The sequence below is a fragment of the Mercenaria mercenaria genome, chromosome 9, assembly GCF_021730395.1.
Source record: "Mercenaria mercenaria strain notata chromosome 9, MADL_Memer_1, whole genome shotgun sequence".
Lineage (NCBI taxonomy): Eukaryota > Metazoa > Mollusca > Bivalvia > Venerida > Veneridae > Mercenaria > Mercenaria mercenaria.
The window spans coordinates 21,381,340-21,403,888 of NC_069369.1; the positions used below are offsets into that span (position 1 = coordinate 21,381,340).

The window sequence follows — 22,549 nt, forward strand, 5'->3', positions numbered from 1 at the left end:
AACTCAATATATCTGCTACATAGTGTCAGAAAACAAACATATTTGTGTTTGGATTCTACTTGGAAGGTATTGAACCTTGAATCTTTGAATATTCAAAATGTTCTGTTAAGATTTTAAAAGCAAATCAACATTGTTTACCAGGGATGCATAATTGCAAGACACACATAAGTTATGACTCTACCCATGTGTTCGCTAAACCTAGATGCTGTGTTGATTTGCGAGCAACCGCATTTTATCATTAATAAGTAATGTAACTTTGTGGACTACTGAATAATAAAAAGAAGATAACATTAAATAGGCTTATTTCTTCATTACATGGCTATAACTTAATACTTTTGACTTATTCTTATCTGTCTACATTAGAAGTGTATTAAAGTCAAGAGCTGTGACTGTATACGATATGCTTGCATGTTTACTACTGTTTGCAGATCAAATTGCCCCTTTTCCTAAATCGATAGACTTGTACCTATATAGGTAACTCTGCCTTTCCGATACGAGTAAAAAAATACTGAATCAATTTGTTTACATTGGCTGCATCACCGAGAAATGATGATTAAAATACTCATAAATACTGTTGGAACGGGTGTTTAACCGGATTGTAACATATGTACCAAATCTAATCTTCATTTAGAATTTAAATGAATCTTGCTACGATGCACACTACATTTAGGTAGGGTGGATGTGAAAAAAAAGACACCCTCTTATACATTACAGGCCTTTTTCTGCCTAAATTTCAGTACCTTTTGCTGTAGAATTTTCTTCTAAATAATGATTCTCGTGTTTAGTTTTCACTATAATTATAAAACGTGCCTTACTCGAGTTGTTGGATTCGCTCATCATTGATTGAAGGGCATAAGTTCGAATCCCGGAACCGACCATGCGTCTTTAGTTGAAAAAGTCCGGCGACAATTTCTTATGGAATATGTGAGTCTTAGTCTAACTAATCTGACGCGATTCTAAGAAACACTTACGAATTATTTTCTCCACTTGAAAGAAATTGTCACCGCTAGATTTGGGTTTAAATGCTGATTTTGTTGCGAATATGAGATAAATTCAATAAAACTTACATGTATCAAAAGGTAGCTTGAAGGTTCAATGATACCATTCTATAAAACCTTGTCGTATACCTTGCGTGGTTGGAAATTTCGTCGATAATAATTGTCATAACAAACAAAAAACGCTGTTTTCATTTGAAATATTCTATATTCTACTTTTATTGTATGACTGCGGCATTTTCCTTTGAAGTTTCGTGTTTTCTAAATTCTGGTATCGCCACGGTTAGCCGTGCTCTAAATTCCGTTGCACACAGGTATCGCTGACAGTTTTCTCTGTCTAATCAGTTTAAAAATTCAAATTACGTTTCTGACAAAGCTTTACAATATTCTCTAGGTGTTAATTCCATTGCTGCTTATCATGTTTGTTGATAAAATTAGCCACACATTCTCTATTTCGCCAGGGCTCATGACCTCATTAGCGCCTCTCGGCAAATTCAAACTTTTAGCAGTTAGTTAAAATTATTTTTGAAACTCTATTTCACAACTTTTAGTTTTAAAAAATAATTACACCAATTGATAAAGAATGTTTCGATGTGTATTTATGCACTTTTTATAACTTTTTTTTTCAGTAGTTTATTATAAATTTTGAAAAAGGGATCTCTGATTGAAGCATGCATAGTTTATATAAAAACCTGCACAACGCCATCTTCTGGCTTTTATATGGCAGTTAGGGGTTTCTCATGAAATGTTTCTAAGGGAGTCTCAAGAAGGGAAATATTTTTAAATATTTTAAATTTAAGAGATTTAAAAAATGTGTTCAGTTTACAGTTTTTAATCATGCAATAAATCAGTTAGACAATAGGCCTACATACGCGTGTGTTACCGGCGAGTATCATCATGTCAGGGAACGTAATTTAATAGCAAACTCGCCCCTACGAGGCTACCCAAATTACAGATTCCCCCGCGCATGATGATACCAGCCGGTAACACACTTTTATGTATTATCTAACTTATACTTAAAACAAATCCATTATCACTTTATTGCACTTTACAATGTCAGCACGGCGATACTTCAAATATAGTCAGAGCGCGCGCTTTGTGTGACGTCAAGATAAAGAAAAAACAGTATCACGAATAATAATTATTTATTGCGGATGAAGCGGGGTTAACCTATCAGGGTTACTCCAAAAATAGCTTCAGCTTCACAGTTTTTGTGACGTAAATGCGCAACTCTATCGATTTGAAAAAAAGTTGAAGGGGCAATTTGATCTGCAAACAGTAGTATTCACTCCCTCTCTCCGGCGTACCGGTTTGTTACAGCTGGAAATACACACGTTTGCATACCGGTCACAGGTTCAATATTAGGATACGCATCAGAGATTTGGGGTTTTACCAAATCCAAAGAAATTGAGAGAATCCATCTTAAATTTTGTAAGAAATTGCTTAAAGTTAAAGCAAATACCTCTAATGCCGGTGTTTATGGTGAACTTGGCCGGTACCCTTTATATATTTCACGATATGTTAGAATGATAAGATATTGGTGTAAAGTTAAACATTCTAAAAATATTTTGATTAAGACAATGTACGAACAGGGTTTACTTGATTGCAATAAAGGTTGTAAAAACTGGGTATCGAATATTAAAAAGTTATTAAATGAATATGGATTTGGATACATATTTGACAGTGATAATTTTGATGTTAAGATGTTCCTAGTTATTTTTAAGAATAGAATTATAGACAATTTTATACAAGAATGGCATGGATCGTTAGAAAGAAATTCAGTTCTTGTTAATTATAGACAATATAAATCGCAACTGTATTATGAAAAATATTTAGAATACTACCAAATTCATATTTGCATTATTTTAGTAGGTTGGGACTCTCGGCCCACCCGCTACGTATACAAACCGGACGTTATGCTAGAAACAATATTCCAAGAAACCAAAGAAAATGCTTATATTGCTCCTTAAATGATATAGAAGACGAGTACCACTTTATCTGTATATGTCCTACCTTCGAAAACTTAAGACAGAAATATGTTAAACGATACTGTTATAAAAAGCCGTCTATGTATACATTTTTAGAATTACTGAATACTACTAATAAACAAGATCTGTGTAAGGTCTCATTGTTCGTAAAAGAAGCACTTTTTGTAAGAAATTCTATACATAATGCATAAAAAATGTTTGTTTTGTTCATCCTCAAGATAGGTTCTTTTGATAATATATATTTATGTTTATGTCCATAATTAGTCACATCTCTGTAATATATCATTGTGACTGTGTTAATGTTATTTATATTTTGTATGAATATGACAATGTACTATGTACAAGTCGGAAATAAATATCTGTTCTGTTCTGTTCTGTTCATGTAAATGGGTTACCATAACCGGGGTCTCCGTAAGACCTTAGAGGCATACAGACACTAAATAGCCTGAGCACCTATGAAAAAAATGGTAGTCGCATAATGGCGGATTCAAATAGTTCTCAGTTCTTTTTGCTGTAAGAAGGATTTTTCCTTGAAATCATTGCTATATATTGGTTGAAATCATATTGCATGCCTATACTTGACATACTGGTAGCATTTGCATGTTGAAAAAAGACTCCAAACTGATTTAACATGTGAAATTTATTCATACACCCCTACCCTAAATTGTGATTGTCATTTCAGTGTAAAAATTACGGTGTGTCCGTTTGACCAGAAATATTTTTCTTGCATCAAACATGACCCCTACTTTTCTTTGGATATTTTTACAGTAAAATGTTGCTGTACAAGAAAATGTAAGTTAAAGAAATTTAAAATGGGTCTAGGTGTGTATTGCAGCATTGTGAAAACTTGTCATTTTATATAGAATATATAGTGCTGGCTATCTACATCTACATCTACATGTTACTTCCAACAATCATTAGCGATTATGACTGGAAGGCGCTTGTCTGGGCAGTGTTAAAAAATGAGAAAACTCATTAGGTGCAAAGAATAAAAATTACTACAGGTGCTAAGTTAAAAACATAGTGAAGGAAGTAACTGCAGATGTACAGTAGCCAGCCGCTCAGCAAATATGTTGAGGCTGAGGCTGGACTGTACATAGTGAGGAAGGCCATTCCATAATCTGATTGTACGGGGGAAGAAGGAGTTCATGTGGTATTGAGTACGGGACTGTGGAATTAGGTAGTTAAGGTTTCTGGTCGGAGTTAGATGGTTATGGTCGACGCATACATGATTCGTTCGGATTTTGTAAAAATAGATGAGAGAAGATTGTATGCGCCGTTGTTCTAAAGTTTGCCAGTTTAGGGTGTTAATCATCTGGGTTACACTGCTTGAGGAGGCTGCGCTTTTGGTGCGTGGCACTCCCTGTTTGATATTTTTCTTTGTTTGTATAATTATAGTCGTTAAAGATAAACCGTACAGCTGATCTTTGCACTTTTTCGACTTTGTATGAGAGGGACTTTTGCCAGGGGTGCCAGATGGATGAGCAATACTTGAGTTGTGGACGGACATAGGTGTTATAGGCTTTCTCTTTGACCTTACGGTTTGTTGTCTGAACATTTCTTTTGATGAATTTAAGAGAGTTGTTTGCTTTAGAGGTAATAGTATTAATATGTTCAGACCAGTTTAAGTCTTTAGTTAGTGTAACACCTTAGAAGTATTTAGCGGTATCAGTAGATTTCAGTTCCTTGTCATGCAGGGTGTAAGGAAACATGACAGGGTTTCGTTTGCGAGTAATTCTCAGCACCTCACACTTGTCTGGATTAAATTTAGTGTGTTATAACCTAGACACATTTATAAGGAATCCCTCGATATATTTATAGATGCACATAGTATATGACGTGAGATGCGAGGTACCTTAAGGTGATTCAGATTACCCAGGTACACTGTAGGCCTGTAATTTGGGCCTGAGAATTTATAATTATTATGAACATTTTCTGCCAACCCCTCCCCAACCTAACTAATCCCAATACGGGCCTCTGACGGATGAAATAAAAATATTAATAATGACACGAGTTGGACTAGGTACGCTCCACCTTGTCCAAACAATACAATAGGACGTTTTTGGACAGCGTGATGATTTTTGACTATCGCTGTCGGCTTAGAACGATGACAACTATAACATATCAGATCATAAAATAAGTCATCCTGATAAGCCAAATGAATAAAGCTACGTTCCACCTAGTCTCAATTTTTCGACTGCAAGGCAGACCGACACTTAACGTATGTCTGTCTCCACGTCGTGGAGGAGAGCAAAAATTATCACAATATCCCGACTGTCGTACAATTAGTTCATCCCCCGATTCCCTGTATTTAAAATGGCGTAAACTCCAATGAATACGAAACAAAACTCTGCTCAGTAACGTAATTAAACAAACAATATCACTGATTATATTTCTAAACTATTTAATTAATAGGATTTTTACCTGAGAGCGCCTAGTTCTGTAAGGCTACTTTCGGTTTCAAAACGAAAGTAAAACAGTAGTTTTGCCAAAAATCAGCATTTTTTCTATCAATATTGTTTATTTCCGTTTCAGATATCTACAGCTTGAGAATATCAACAGGAAGAAATATAATTTCACTCTTAACGCTTTCTTATTCACAGCAAAATAATATTAACTGATAAGCTGTTGAAAAACTGAATCGTCCGAACATGTTGATCGTTTTCAAATTCGTACTTAATGTCTGTCGAACCAACTGTTAAATGCTACGATAAAGGCGTTTTGAAAAATTAACTTGTTTCATTTACTTATATTTGATTCTTCAGTGAATGATGTTTTAAGTCTTGGCGTTGGATAATATTTTGCACTTAACTGCCGACCAATTAATAACTTAATACGTTATAAGAAATTAGGTGCTACCTAAAATAAACAAGAAATATCTTTAAAAAAGATGGTCGGCGAATTGTATTAAGACAAGACGTTTATGAGGTAAAAAATGAATACAAATAAGGGGATTATGCCTTTAGAGCATTAGTAAGTTGATTTCTAACATCACTGGCCATGTTTAAAGCATAAAAAGTGCAGTTTGAAAAAAAAATATTCTCCAAAAACATTTAGGGTCCGGCCAAAAATTTATGGTAGGTCGGGATACCTGAAACAAACATTTCTTTTTTACGCCTTAGGCCTTTAGCCTAATTAAAGAAATTGTGTCTCTTTTCGTGTGAATGTTTGGAAATGAAGACCTAACGTAAATATTTTATGTTCCAAATCAAACTTTTTTTATAAAAATCAGTATTTACATAATCCTGGGATCATAGACAGTGATCATAGACTAATTCGCTCGTATTTTTAAGGTAAACTGAAGTAATCTAATTTAACACATTTGTTTCCAAATGCATATTTAAAGATGAAATGTGTTTTGTTTTGTTTTTATTTGGTTTAACGCCGCATTGGCACAAGTATATGTCATATGGCGACTTTCAACTTTGATGGTGGATGAATACCCCTGGTGCCCCTCCATGCATTATTTCATCACGAGCGAACACCTGGGCAGAACCACCGACCTTCCATAAGCCAGCTGGATGGCTTCCTCAACGCTCCGAGCGAGGTTCGAACCCCTATCGGCGAGGGGCAAGAGATTCTAAGTCAGCGACCTTAACCACTCGGCCTAGCAGGTCCCTAAAGGTGATATATGAGATCATTTATTGGGACTTCGATTTCTCCAATTTGACACCGCTAAGATCAAAATATTTCGGTCCCGAGACAAATAATTATATATTAATTTATGACAGTTATTACCCTAAGGGGTACCGAATGTTTAAAGACTCTAAAGTTTTCCGACTCAGTTTTATTAACGTTTCGGCCTTAAGGCCTTTATCAAAATGACAAATTCCGAGAAATTTCTATGTCATTGCGTCTCACAATTAAACAATTGAAATACAAAACCGGAACTGACGTCAAGTCCCGCTATAAATCGAAACACATTTATGATGCACAGGGGATGTCTATAGGTATCCTGTTGAAATGAGAGTACATTATTAGAATTATTTTCAATAACGTTGCAGAAGCTATACCAGAAGTGTCCCATGTTAACTATGGGACATTGCAAAGAATTTTAATCAACACATTTAAACCGCAGGAGAATGTAAGTATATATACCACAGCTGTATTACAAAAAATAAGCGAAGGCAAACAAAATTTTTCATTCACCCATTAGGTAATTACTATAAAACAAAAATAAATAAATAAATAAAAAAGAATAATTTTAGATCAAATAAAGTAAAAACTATAAAAATTGGTAAAATTTACGTATAAAGGGAAGTAATTACAAATATTTTTTGGGGAACTTGTGAAATAAGACGAAAATGTATTGGGATCTAATAAATGTACGTTAAAGGCAGAAGAAAGGAAATGGTATATCAAAGAAATACATATTAAAAACACATTAAAGGCGTGTATCGACATACAAACAAAACTAATACTAAACGCTTACTTTAAACCAAATTTCCCCCGGAAAAATCAATGTTACTTAAAGACCTGCTCCAGTCCTACCTTTTAACCTTAAATTGTCACTGAAGAAGCATGAAAATCCTGACTATGAACAGTGACGACTATCAAAATAGAGTCTATTTTATATAAAATTCTATATAAAATACCTGTGGTTTTGATTACTAAAGTGTGGCGCGTGGTCGTTAACTGTTTCCTATCATGGGTTGTATACACACATTATAATTTGAATAGCCGCGGAGCAGGGCTTTAAGCATCAAATTGATTGAGTTTATTTATATTCTCTCCAAAGAATCCTAAGTTTTGCTTTTGTGTTTAGTCCATTTGGTGTTTCCGTCAGCAGTTCGTGGATCCACTCAAATGTACACGCCTTTTATGTGTTTTTAATATGTATTTCTTTGATATATCATGTCCTTTATTCTGCCTTTAACGTACATTTAATTTGTCATTTTGATAAAGGACTTAATGCCGAAACGTTAATCAAATTGAGTGAAAACTATAGAGTTATTAATTTATGATTATTATTTTTCTCAAAATAAATATAAAGACTCAAACACCAGCCCGCTTTAGGAATTTGCTTATGGTATATTCTTACACGACCGGCGAATAACCTATATACATGTAGCGCAAATTCTATCTCGGGTTATTCTGCAATAAACCACTCGCGTGCAATGACGTCATCCGATCCAGGTGCGTAGCACGGTCGTAAAAAATAGTTACCAATTTTCTAGCACTGTTGATACTAGTATGTCGTGTTAGAATCGAAATAACATGTTCCCAAGTGTGATTTATTGTAGAATAACCCGAGGTTTTCGTTCTTATGCGAAACAATATATCACTCAGGCCTACGGCCTTCGTGATATATTTTTAAGCATAAGAACTCAAAATACGTTTGGGAACTTATTATTTCTTAAACAATCTCTAAACAAGGAAGCTGTAAAACTTCGCAGGAAAACACTTTACAATGTTATATCGCAAAGTATTATAATTCTTTTCAAAACAAATCAACAATGACTGAACATTTTATGTGGGAAATGTTTAAAGTAAGTTACTGTACTTAAAGACCAGCATGTAGGTGATGCAAAGCTTGACTGACTACTGTTTAACTGAGTACAGTACTGTTTAATTAATCGTTTCCGAAATATAATTATTCCTTGATTTCTCTTTGAATATCAGACACAGCCATTCATATTATACATCAGATTATAGAACTCAGAACTCCCACATATTTAAAGATGCATTTAAACTTCAAGAAATATCTACCAGCACCTAGGTATACATTCCTATCGCCGGGCACACGTGAGCAACATTTTATAACATTTTCAGTTTTTGTATATTCTGTTAGAGATTTATTTTGCAAAAAGCAAACTGTAGGAGACTCGGTGGACTGCCATATCTAATTCAAAGGGGATACATGCTCGTATTTCTTATTTGTATATTTTACTGCAGTCGTTTTTGACGGATATAATGGCGACTTTCCCTTCGTGTGGCCTGGTATTTCTTAAAAGATTTTTGCTGATCGCTCTCCGTATTTTGGGAATTCCAATTTTGGATTCGTATCCTAGGGGTACTTTATAATCTTTGATTGGCTAAATATCACCTAGAATGAATATTTTGGGGACAATGGTCATCGCGCATGTAGACTCAAAATCGCACAAGATATCAGAAAGGAATGAGATGCGGAACTAAGCAGTTCACGTAACTTCTTTCACGGACGTAACGTCAAATACTAGTGACCCACGGCGTTACACATAAAATGACGTTACAATAGTAATATTTTGACGTTATCAGAGTATAATAAATATAAATCTATTTTACAAGCGAATATACATGAATGTACATACAAGAAGTTATCAGTCTGTTTCATTTATTTCACATCTACTACATTATAACGTATTAACATCGTCTACGCACGAAATGTTTGCAATTTCCCGCCTTAAACGGAAACACGGACGTATCTTCACAAAGGGCTGAATGCAAAAGTAACATGGGACATTGAAATTTTAATCGATCAATACGAATAATGTCGTATCTTTTTAATCACCGTTTTTATACTTTTAATATATCAATATATCGTGATATTCGGCAATCTTGACGTTTATTTTGATATGTAAATATAACAATAGTATAATTTTCAGTTGTTTGTTTTCTATGAAATGCAAAATGAACAGTCATGTGAGCATATTTCAAGGGGGAAATGTGTATTTGACGTTACGTCTCAGTGCTTTTGTAATACTGAGCATGGTTAAAAGATGGCGTTGTTCAGTACGATTTGTGTTTTTTGAACAAATTTTACCTTGCAACACGTATTTTTCAGCCTCTTTTCAGAATGGCATAACAGCTCTTACATAAGATTTTATTTCAGATTTACATTTGTATAAAATTTTAAAGAAGCATTTTTAATGTAACTATAATGTAACTTGATATAATTTGCCGTTTATTCGGTAGCTTACGTTGTCATCGTTGTATACGTTGTGACCAACCGTTGTATCTGATGCAGGACCCTCAAACATACATCAAGCAAACCCGTGTCCAGTAAAATCGTGCTGAGGCCGTGACATCCACTACTGATATTGAGCATTCATCGACTGTGTTCTTAATGATTAGTACAGTTGTCGGACATTCATCACAGTAATTTGATAGTGTTTAATATATTTTTTAATTATCACAAGTTGGATTATCTTGTGTACTTGTGCCTGTATCTCTGGCAAACGCAGAACTTGACATCGCTAGTCAGAAAATATCAAAAATAAAAACTTTTCGTTCGAATCTGGCGAAGAACACAAAGGCTCTGGAATTAACTTTAAAAGAAGGTAACGGTATATCAATCGCAACTTCCCGTCAGGAATGTTTAAACATTTAGGAAATATATGACGAGGAGTTGTCTGATTTATGCATATTATCACTAGAAGAGAAATCGCAAATTAAAAGGCATCAGAACAATTGGAATAACATTTATATAGACTGCTATCGACACGAAAGTAAATCAATGACAGTACCAGTAACAGAAAATTTTCGTCTAAACGGAAACAAGAACTGGCGCAGCTGAAAGTGAAACTTGTACAAGTTAAACGTCGGCCAGAGCTCCAACAGGATCTTGAAAATCAACAGGCTGAAATAGGGCGCCAGCTGGAATTACAAAGGATTCAAGACGATATCGATATGTCGGAATTCGAAGGGAGTCAATTTCATGTTCGCGTTCATCTAAGTCATGCTATTAGTATATTCACGAGTGTAATGAGAAAAACAAGAGAACAAGCTTTTAAATAGGCCGAGAATATTATCACAAGTTCTCCTGTTCTTCTCTACATTGACACAAACAAACCACTTGCATTTAATGTAGAATCTAGCCTAAACAGATTACTTTCGGGCATGATGCATGAGGGCCACAAAACTGCTATCGCGTCAAGACATATGCCGCAAAAAGTAAAGAGGTCTGAAAACATAAAAAAGAGAACTGTTTCTTATTTTGTAGAAAGGGTACTGTAAATCAAAATGAAAGTCTATATAGTCAAAAATAAAAAAGAAACCACCCAACAACCCAGCCCGCCTATAACAGCTACATCATAACGATTAAGGAAAATTAAAACGTTAGGGCAGATCATGTCATCCCTTTCAATGCGGCAAAAAGTGTGTGTTAGTGATTGTTTGGAAAGATAATGTCTGTCAAATACTAACCCATCTCCCACTGACAGAACGCATTTACATGTACATAATATGATCCAGAAATTGTACCTTAATTAGAATCCCACGAGCATAAAGTAAGCATAATTATTCTGACATTTTGGAATCACCGACATGAATTGTCGCATGCCAATGACTGTACATCTAGAGATCTCTAGGTCACTTCGCAGGGAGTTATATGAATTCTCTCGTGTCAGTCACTTAGGAGTTACCAAAACAACTGATAGGGCTAAATACATGTCTTCTGGCAAGGCATTGCCAAGTAAGTAACATACTTTGTACATATTTGTCAAATTATTTTACCCACAGAGACACTAATCGAACATAATCTTTGATGTCCTGTGAATTTTCGTCACGACAATACTAAAATATTAATAGTCATTATTCATCTTTGATGGCAAAAACACCTGATGACCACAGACTATTCTTTCTTCTTGATAGCTTTGCTGTTTGATACGCGCACATGAACTATTTTCTTAAATGTTATGGTACGCGTGTCAAGAAATGACATCCCTTGCACCTTTGTTAGTGGTAATGGGTATTTGCAGGCTACAAGTATTGTTTCGAACGCAGATTTTCATCAAACAAATACGACATCGGACACTGTACTAAAGAAATATACAATGACACATATAACATTATAAGAACTAGCAAAACTGATATTGCGTTTAAATGATACCCTGTTAGATGAGGTAAGTATATACCCGGAGAAGGCCGGTAAAAAGGTAGCAAAAGGTTACCAAATAATGTCATAGAAGAATGCATTCCGAATATATTAACCTTTAATCGATTTTAAAATGTCTACCTTTCACCTTTGCGTTTAATGTTTACCAGTAAGCAGGATAATAACGAGACTGGTAAGCCAATTACGAAAAAGTAGTTTCTCAATCAGTTTAAGTCGTTATTATGTAAAACATTTGAAACCAATTTGGACAGAAACAAAAAACAGAACACCACCTTACTTATACAAATACATAAAATACATAGTACATTATATTTTGTACTACAATATGGATGCCAAGCCTTGTCGAAAATAAAAATACAAGACTAGCTATCCTACAGACGATTTATATAAAATAACAGTTAGCTTAAGAAGACCTTATACGAAATCATCGAATAATATTAAATTTTTATACCTTAAATAAAATAAAAAAGAGAAAGTACAAGAATTTAGTACTGTAATATAGTTTCGTAGCATTGAACGGTAACCGCAAAATGAAAAGAAAACCTAGATAATTTACTTCGAAAATAGAAAATATAGGTTATACATATTTATGATACAGAGAATTAACTATAAACCTGCGTTTCTTATCTTAAAGGCTGTATAAGTATAAATACCAAGAGTTTTTGTTAAAGCTTTGTTTTCTGGCGTCATAAGTTCAGTATAATTTATACATGTATATCCAAAATCGACGAGGTATATAACGCTGTCTTATCTCTTGGTACAACGTACATGAAATAATAAAGTGATATTCATTTTCTAATTTGCCACAGAGTATGCATTTTCTGTCAGATATGGGTGTACGTTGAGGTCTATCAACAAGCTTCGATTTGTAACCTACGAGAGGATACTCTTAAACGATTTAAAGATTGACAAAACTTATTAATATTAAAACAATCTAAGTATGGTTGAAAACGAGAACTCGAAATTCTCTTATAAAGCAATGTCCTGCTAGAATTTTGTATCCTTTCATGCCATTTTTGAACAAATTGATTATTTAATTGTTGCTTTACTAAAGACAGCAATAATTTGTCATCACCTACACCATGATAAACCCAAGCCTCTGTGCATTTATTTCCACTTAATCTTAAAAATTCTTAACACGAAACATATGAATGGTTTTAAATGAGTATCGACCAAATTCGCCATAAATGAAATCATTTTATGTAGTTTTCTTGACAGAATTGCATGCGAACACTTTCTGCTGATAGGGGATACAAGTTTATCATATGTCATGGTGATATACATGTAAACTTATATAGATATTTGTTTAACTTAAAGATGGCTTTGAGTGCTTGAATCGATAAAATATCTAAAGCATTACTGAAAGAACAGCCAGGTGTAAAAACAATACCTAAATAACCATATTTGTTCACTATTTCTACAGGCCGGCGGCTGGCCATTATAATAAAACACTGTATCCCTAGAAAAGACCCATCCTCTTCGAAAAATCATAATTTTTCTTTTAGCAACATACATGATATCGGAAAATCAATGAACCACATCTTGCACGTGTAAAAGTAGTTATTATACATGCAGCCATTATTTTACAGCATGTTTAACTTATACGGTGTTGATTTGTTATGCACCAAAAACATAATAAATTTATAAAATCACGATGTATCTTCAAAAGCAAGAGCAACCAACCGGGAAGCAACACAGAAAGGTAAGTTTCGTAACTTATAGGTGAAAGTATCAGGTCTTTAATTGTTCCAGACAACGATGCATTGACTGATTCATGCAGTTTTAGGTATCACCGTTAAACATTACTGTACAATTCAGATCTGCATTGAGAAGATTTAGACTCACATTTCACACAGCTCATAGGTTTTGTAAATAATAATTTTGCCTCAAAATACACCAAAATGCATAATTTACCGTCCGTTTTTTTTAAACCCCTATAACCCTAATAGGCCTACACAACCTCTGTGTATTATGAAAAAGGCACAAGCTACGCGCCTGACATAACGATCGATGAAAATGAAATAAAGCACTCGTCATAACGTTATAGGCCTAAACTAAACAGATTTTCAGAAAATAGACTATTGAATCGTCACATTCCGTAAGACCGTATACCAATCATTCTTGTACCACTTCACGGAAATTGTCGATTGTCAAACCGAAAGTAGAGCCTAGCGTATTTTCCAAACTACAAGAAAACATAACACTGGAATGTACGAATAGTATGTATCAGGTATGTTCAATGTACTTTATCATTTTGATTCTATGTTAACTTTATGTCAGATCTACAAGTATGTAACAGTATAATGGTAATCGATATCTGTTTTTATTGTTCATGATGTTTTGCATATATTATAAAATATAACTCAGGGGCGTATACGCAAAATACGCAGGTGTGTGCTGTTTGAAATAAAAATGGAATAAAATGCGGTTTAATCAGGGATGTGGGTAGGGCATATGTTAGTCTATATGTCTTGACACTTACGATTTCATGGTGAGGATGCGTACACAAGATTTTGCCATTTAGTGATGAGGTATTTTCCGAAAACGTGATTAATTTTCGCCAACAAGGTAAGTAAAACCTCGATCTATTATTGTATTTTATTACCATAGAAGAAAAGAGCATTACATTTAATAACCAGATACCGTGTACATGATCGACAAGCGTAAACTGAGTCAATCTTAAGTAAAAGGGCTAAGATTTGTGATAATATGACAACTTTATCAATTGATAAATGCTAGTCCAAGTAATAGGACATAACTTTTGACTGTCGCTGTCCCTTAGAGGGATGACAACTACAACATAACATAAAGGCTAAGTCTCCTGCATCTCTCCATTACAGTGGCGGCCTGGTTGCCTTGGTTGCGGATGATGTGATAAATACACTTGTGATAAAAGCTAAAACAGGTATTCTTTAATTATTTATCAGTATGTTGATTTCATATACAAGTTTGTATCGATTAAAACGTTTGTATTGATTGCATGTATAGGGAGATAATGTGTGAACCAGTTATATAAAAGAAGTTATTCAGTGATTTATACAACTGTGCGAAATTAATAACGTAACCTCCATGTTTGTACATTTAAACGCTATCCCTTGCTGACAATAATTATTTTGAAAAAAATTTGTGCATATACGAACACAAGTGCATAGCCAGTCAAGGGTTCCATTTATAACACTGTTTTAGTAGTAACATTATGCTCTAACTGATCAAGTTCTTCAAAAATTGAAAAAAAATCAAAAGATATTAGCAGATAATTATGATGATTAATATTTCTGTTATAGATCTATAGCCTTTCCGTGAAACAGTGTTTCGCTCAGGACAAGGTAATTCCTAAAAGTGACTCACCAGGTTGTAGAAACATGTGTGATATTGAGACCCGAGTTCGAGACTTACGTAAGGAAATAGTTAGTTGTATTAAAGAACCTACTATTGTGTCACATCTCGAAGCAAGGTCGGTCATATCTACAGGTCAGTTTGACTTTTTTAAGTTTGGTTTTATCGTGGTGCCTGTATTCTAGAATTGAACAAAGTTCCAATCCGATTTGGGTTTAAACCTTTATTTGTATATAATGTGTTGCCTAACTTGTTGAAAATAGGGACGCGATGCATGGCTCTCTGACTGAGTTTTGGTGACTCTGTGCTTCCAGGAAATTTTTTGTGATCGCCCTGTGTCCGTCGTCGTCCGTCGTCAACAATTTGACTGTTAACACTCTAGAGGTCATAGTTTTGCCCAATCTTGATAAACTTGGTCAGAATGTTACCCTCAAATAAATCTGGGACGAGTTCGATATTGGGTCATCTGAGGTCAAAAACTAGGTCACCAGGTCAAATCAAAGGAAAAACTTGTCAACACCCTAGAGGTCACAATTTTTGTCAAATTTTAATGAAACTTGGTCAGAATGTTACTCACAATAAAATCTTGGAAAATTAGATATTGGATCATCTGGAGTTAAAAACTAGGTCACCAGGTCAATCTAAGGAATAGCTTGTTAGCTCTGTAGAGGCCACGTTTATGACTGTATCTTCATGAAAATTGGTCAGAATGTTAATCTTGACGATTTTAGGTCAAGTTCGAATCTGGGTCATGTGGGGTCAAACACTAGGTCATCTGGTCAAATCAAGGGGAAAGCTTGTTAACACTTTAGAGGCCACATTTATTACTTTTCTTCATGAAACTCAGTCATAATGTTAATCTTGATGATTTTTAGGTCAAGTTTGAATCTGGGTCATGTGGGGTCAAAAACTAGGTAACCAGGTCAAATCAAAGGAAAAGCTAGTTAACAATCTAGAGGTCACATTTATGACCATATTTTAATGAAACTTGGTCTGAATATTGATCTTGATGATCTTTAGGTCAAATTCTAATCTGGGTTAGGTGGGGTAAAAAACTAGGTCATCGGGTCAAATCAAAGGAAAAGCTACTTAACACTCTAGAGGCCACATTCATAGCCGTATCGTAATGAAACTTGGTCAGTATATTAATTTTGATAATCTTTAGGTCAAGTTCGAATCTGGGTTATGTGGGGTCAAAAACTAGGTCACCAGGTCAAGTCAAAGAAAAAGCTTGTTAACACTCTAGAGGCCACATTTATGACTGTATCTTCATGAAACTCGGTCAGAATGTTACTCTTGATGATCTTTAGGTCAAGTTCGAATCTTGTTTATGTGGGGTTAATAAGTAGTTCACCAGGTCAAATCAAAGGAAAAGCTAGTTAACACTCTAGAGGCCACATTTATGATCATATCTTAATGAAACTTGGTCTGAATGTTACTCTTGATGATCTTTAGGTCAAGTTCTAATCAGGTTCGGGTGGGGTAAAAAACTAGGTCATCGGGTCAAATCAAAGTAAAAGCTACTTAACACTCTAGAGGCCACATTCATGGCCATATCTTATATATTAATATTGATGATCTTTAAGTCAAGTTTAAGTCTGGGTTAGGTGGGGTGAAAAACTAGGTCACCAGATCAAATCAAATATAAAGCTTGATAACACTGTAGAGGCCACATTTATGACCATATCTTAATGAAACTTGGTCAGGATGTTAATCTTGATGATCTTTAGGTCAATAGGTCAGGTGAGCGATATAGGGCCTTCATGGCCCTCTTGTTTTATTTATGTTGAAATATCCCTGTAAGCGTTCGAATACATTGATGCTTCTAAGTAACAGTCGAAAATGTCACGGCACTCCTGGCGTAATTAGCAGTTGCGTTGTTTTTGTTGTTGTTTGAAATTTACGACATATTATACACAAACTGAATTAATTTACTATATTGGAAATTAAAAGAGGAAAGTTCCAGAATAAAGAACCAGTATTTGAGAGATGAAACGTATAAGGCAGGGGAAGATCTTCTAGAATGTGTTCTAAAGTCAAAGGAGCCCGGGAAATGGAAGTCATTTCTAGATGCGCTCGAGAGTGCAGGTAATGGAGAATATCACAATTGTCTTTTCATGTTGAAAATATTATTAAATAATAAATGCGACGCACTGCCAGGCAATGTATCATTCAATAAATTTATGAACTCATTCTTGAAAGACATAACTGTGATATTCTTCTAATCACATGCTACTTTTTCTGAAAAAAACAAAACAACAGCGAAATACTTTCGTTCTTGAGCTAAAATAGACAAAATTAACAATATTCTTGAATCGACGTCAGCGTTAAGTGTACACAAGTGTAATCTCAAAAAATTAACATGGGTTTATTTCACGTCACCAACGTCAAACATGTGATAAGTCATGTTTTGGCACTGGGCTGGGGAATACGTTGAATATGAAAATAAAATCATAAAAAAAGTTTACATCCACCAGATTTCTAGTAGCACATGATTTGCATATGCTGGTGAGCGTCATTTATCCGTGTGGGGGTGTAAATTTACTTTTGCTAAATATTGTACTTATTTAAACAAACGTCAAACTTTGTCTTGGCAGTAGCATTTAATTTCAACTAAAAATGCTCATTCTGTAAAAATGTTTTTTTTTGCAGTGAGACGTTATATATTCTTAAAATATCATTTTCTGTTTTAAACCAAACGGATGTGTTTATCTTTCATATTTAAATGTTTTATTTGCTTAAACAGATTATCAACACTTGAAGGCATTGCTGTTGTCCGAAAAAGATTTTGATGAATTTTCTGCTCATGCCAAAACAGTTATGCGTTTGTTTACACCATATCTTGAAAAGATAGTAATTGCAAAAGAGTTCGTGTCAGAGCTGAGAGCGAGGGATGTTATCAATGGAACTGACGAAGACGTTATTCTGGCTATGTTTGCAAATAAAGGCGATATATATTCAACTATGGTTCTGCTTGAAAGAATGCAATGTAGAGTTGCACCTCAGAAATGGTATTACGAGTTTCTTGATGTTCTTATGAAGAAAGATCATCAGCAAATAGTACAGGAGATGGAGCCAGACTTTATAGCAAATCCCTCGTCGTTCATGCCAAGGCTAGGTATATGTTATTTAAGAAATAATATATCTCATTTTGTGATTTGTCGCTGAATAAAATCATTGTTTGGAGTTCAGATGCGAACGAATTATACCACGAGGGCGCAGCCTGAGTGATATAATAGGCTAATACACACCTGAACGGCAAACAATGATTTAATTCAAAAGCAAATTACTAAATGAGATATATTATTTCGATTCTAACACGTTACCAAGGACTTTTAAGTACATCCTCTTTGACGATATTCATTAAATATTTGCCTGTTTCCCGTTGGTATCATCATATTCGAATTCTGTTGTTGCACTTCATAGAACCTGTTTTAGTTTGTTTGTTTGATATAAACTATTGTTCAAACAATGTATTCAAAACTTACACACACACTCTTGATTTACTAGATCTATATCTGCTTACCCACGTCTGTGCCAAGTTGTTGATTTATTTAATTTTTAGTAGAAATTTTGTATTTTTCAAGGGATTCTGGCTAGTCCGCGATAACGTTGAAATGTCAAGCACATACATTTTTAGGAACTTTGAAATTTAATCTTTTCGTACCGATACAATATCTTATCCTCTAATAAGGCAACTGCTATATCATAAATGTCTGAACGTATTTGCATAACACAAGAAATTCATACACATCAAAATTGTGTTTAGTTCAGTTACCATTTCTGTTTACTCATTATTTTCTTGTTTGCTTTGTACACATATTAAAGTCATTCTTTATAATAAAATCTTCCCATATTGATGTAGCCTTACACAATATTGGCTTGATTCCGATGTATCTTTTGAAACCCTCTACTTTGTAAATTATTGCTGGGCTTGAAGTGTTGCTGTGCCCAGTTGAAGAATCATTGTTATTTTCTCAAAGAGTTGACAATGGTTTTCTCTTTTATTTAGAATAGAAATCTCTTTTTGAGATATTTGCTTACATATTTGGTCCAGCATCAATGCTTTGTTTGACAAAAAAGTATTCAGCCGTATTCAGCAATCTACAAAGTTTACAATGACTAAGTCCATTAATATATTATTCAGGACCTATCAATGATGAAGAATGCGAGCAATATAGTAAAACGACGCAAATTGATGAGGCCCAAGGTGCATGCGGATCCATACGTGAACACATTGTTGCAGGTATGACATTTGTTAATTGATACATTTTTAATTAGCACGATTATGCCCCGGACAACTAAGTTAAGGGTAGTGTACTGTTGGGCGGGCGGTTTTGTGGTTGGTCGGGAAGGCAGTTGATCCGTGGCAAAATGTTTTTGTAGTTATCTACTTTCACAGTTTTAATGAGATTCCAGTGAAACTTCATTCATGTGATTACCATGAAGTGTTCTTGTGCGTGACGCGTTATTTTCAGGGCTCAGAGGCACAGTACCACATAAAATTTGCAAAATGTTTATGGAACATACTGCGTCCGCAATTTTAAAGATATTCCTAACAAACTTCAAACAAGTGATCACCATACATATATTTTTGGGGGTGGAAGCTTTGGGCGCCAATGTGCCTATCAGCTTGCAAGGTTTTGATATGAACTTAGTCCACAGTTGTAAGACTTTAGATATGATCACCATGATGTGTAGGAGTGTTTGGTCTTGAATATTTTTCTGGTATGGTCAAATAAGAGAGAACCCATGCGTTCGTCAACCGTCAAGTTTTTGATGTGAACAACTTGCACAGTTTTAAATGGATTCTAATAATCTTCCATACAAATCATTCCCATAAAGTGTAGATAGGGGACTCATTTTGTCTGGCATATTAGGAGGGCACACATACCTCCTCCCACTAAACACTTATCATACGTGGTGTGTTCAATAAATACCCGGAAAAGTGCTTTAATATCTTTATTTCTGGTGCTATTTTGCTAAAGTTTGAAAACTGTTATATCAGTTATTAATATTTAAATAACAAATTTCAGAACATGCACATTATTCATTTATCGTCTATATGGCAACGTCACTACCTCTAAAGCGGCCCAAGGTCGATCATTATGACGCTGTCATATCACACAAAAATAATCAATATAACTCGTGATTACAAGTGGTTCATATGATATTACTATCGTAATGATGAAATGGTATATTGAACTGTGATGCACCGATTCGTACAAAAGAGCTCTTGTTTTTCAAAACGTGACCGAACGGTATTGTCTTGACGTCTGGACCGCGAGTCGTCAGCAATATTCTCCTGATCATAGTTAAACTTCCCGTACCACTAATAAAATGTTGTTTTCTTCAGGGCATTGTCTCTTAAATCTTATGCAGCATAGTATTTGTCTTTTTTTCCTTGAATTTTTACTCAAAACACAAGATGTTACCTCATGTCTCCGTTCAACATGGATTTCCAAGCGATGACCAACGAAATATGTCTGCTAACATTTCAGTGATGTCACATTTATAAATTAACGTCATCAGCGTAATGCTTAAACATTTCACGTTAATATTAAACGTTGTTTTCTTTTTTGGTTTAACGCGTTTTTTCAACAGTAGTTCTGTTATGTAACGTAACTTTAACCTAACCAGTTAATAATAAAGAAATTGGTTTCTCTTCGTATTTGTTCTGTTTCAGACATACTATTAGAACTGTACAGTTTAAACTGTATACTCTCATTATCATCAGTAGATTAAAAGTATGCCAGAACCATCATTCGTTTCTTGCATATTGCCTTATGTCAGGCACCCGCAGACGGCGCTCTTCCTTTTTGCTAACACCTTCTTAGATATTTAAAAAGAAACATCAGAATTTCTTCTTTCAAATACTTTATGATATTTGAGGACTTTTAATAACTATCCAAATGTTTGAATATTATATGCTTTTACTGTTCTCTAAAGCCCCATGTGGTTCTGGGACGATCTGTGTATGAAAAGAATTGGAACCACTGCCTTACCCTTGCATGATCGTAGGAGGCGACTAATAGGGTCTTAACACTTGGTTTTGCAGTAACTCTGTGATTCCAGCAGGTATGCAAATTTTGATTCCATACCTCATGTTTTTATTTCGATGTAAATGAGATGTGGAACCAAAATTTGTAGTCCTGTTTGGCGCCATATAACCTATACTGTGTTGGTGCGCCGTAAAACCCAAATAAATAAATATTGTTCTCTAAAATTACTGAACTTATGAAGCATAAATTGCTCCCTTGTTACTACATGGCATTTATTAGCTCAGAGAAAATGATCGTTTTTAATGACAACTGCATGTATTCCTGTTATATTTTAATATTTATATGAAGAATATTGCGCTTTGCCGTAAGACCTTATTTACAAATACAAAATATGAAAATATGCTAATGATGTTCATTTTCAGACTTTGAAGAGGGAGATATGGATACAAATGACTTAGGAGCACCTCCAACACCACCGGTGAGGCAAGATTCCTTACAAGAGAGCATGCTCGAAAGCAATTTAAAGGAGTTGAACATAAAACCAGAAATGATAAAAAGTTTTCATGTCAGTAAGTGTGGTTTTATTTTCTGGTCCTTTGCGATCATGGGATATGTTCAGTTTTACAGTAAGCCGATGCTAGGGGCTCTGAGGGATTTTGCACACTTTATTATCTCTCATGAACAGACTCGGTCGTAGTACGCTATTTTAAGTAGTTATCTGCTATGCTTCAGAAGAGAAGAATCTTACAGATTTTATTAAATGATACACCTTGACAATCTAATTATGCATAAAATGATCGTCACATTTGTAATGCCCACTCCCAACCCGTTTAGAGGAAGAGACGATATATTGTTTTACCTGGTAGACCATGGTGTTTCCGATTAATGACTACCGAATGCTTTGTCTCACAAAGGATCTATGGTCAGTAGATTACCCTATTGTCCTGGGGTTAGTAGGTCAACCTTAATGTGACCGCGAGTCTGAAAACGGTAAATCCTGAATAACTCAAGAAGGCTTAGCCTCCAATCGTCAGTATCTTCATAGGATGATTACCTGTGCTCAGTTTATGGCTCCTATTGTTTTGGGATTGGTAGGTCAAAGGATTTTTACTGTGGTCGGTAGATGATCATATGGCTTCAGTTGTCAGTAGGTCAAAGGTCAAAATCACTGTGACCTCGAAAATGAATTTTGGCCAACGGATGTCAAACTTCATTGGATTATTGCCTGCAGTCAGTGGATGATCCCTATTGCTTTTGAGGTCAGCTGTTCATATGTCAATGTTACAGTGACCTCGACACTGAAAATGATTTCTACTAAGTAACATGCGAACGCTTTGGCCAACAATCCTAAAGCTTCAAAAGATGGTTGCCTGTGGTCAGTAGATACCCTCTATCGTATTGTGGGTCAGTAGG

At 34.8% G+C, this 22,549-nt stretch overlaps 2 protein-coding genes across 4 annotated transcripts in view; one reads left to right on the forward strand and one right to left on the reverse strand.

The window, feature by feature from the left end:
* Positions 1-5,634, reverse strand: part of LOC123546678 (uncharacterized) — a 56,100-nt gene extending 50,466 nt beyond the window's left edge. The window contains exon 1 of the mRNA XM_053550450.1: positions 5,408-5,634. The gene's annotated coding sequence lies outside the window, so the exon portion shown is untranslated. The remainder of the gene's footprint in view (positions 1-5,407) is intronic.
* An 8,299-nt stretch (positions 5,635-13,933) lies between these two features.
* The window catches only part of LOC123546680 (antiviral innate immune response receptor RIG-I-like), a 31,235-nt gene continuing 22,619 nt past the window's right edge, over positions 13,934-22,549 (forward strand). Inside the window, exons 1-7 of one of the 3 annotated variants that reach the window (XM_045333155.2) lie at positions 13,934-14,028; positions 14,639-14,703; positions 15,083-15,269; positions 17,088-17,222; positions 17,881-18,252; positions 19,282-19,380; positions 21,559-21,705. In XM_045333155.2, the coding sequence (XP_045189090.2) occupies positions 15,161-15,269; positions 17,088-17,222; positions 17,881-18,252; positions 19,282-19,380; positions 21,559-21,705 (862 nt within the window). In that variant the 5' untranslated portion in view covers positions 13,934-14,028; positions 14,639-14,703; positions 15,083-15,160. Of the gene's footprint in view, positions 14,029-14,123; positions 14,367-14,638; positions 14,704-15,082; positions 15,270-17,087; positions 17,223-17,880; positions 18,253-19,281; positions 19,381-21,558; positions 21,706-22,549 lie in introns of those variants that run through there. The other 2 variants (XM_045333156.2, XM_053550979.1) reach the window with 2 other exon arrangements.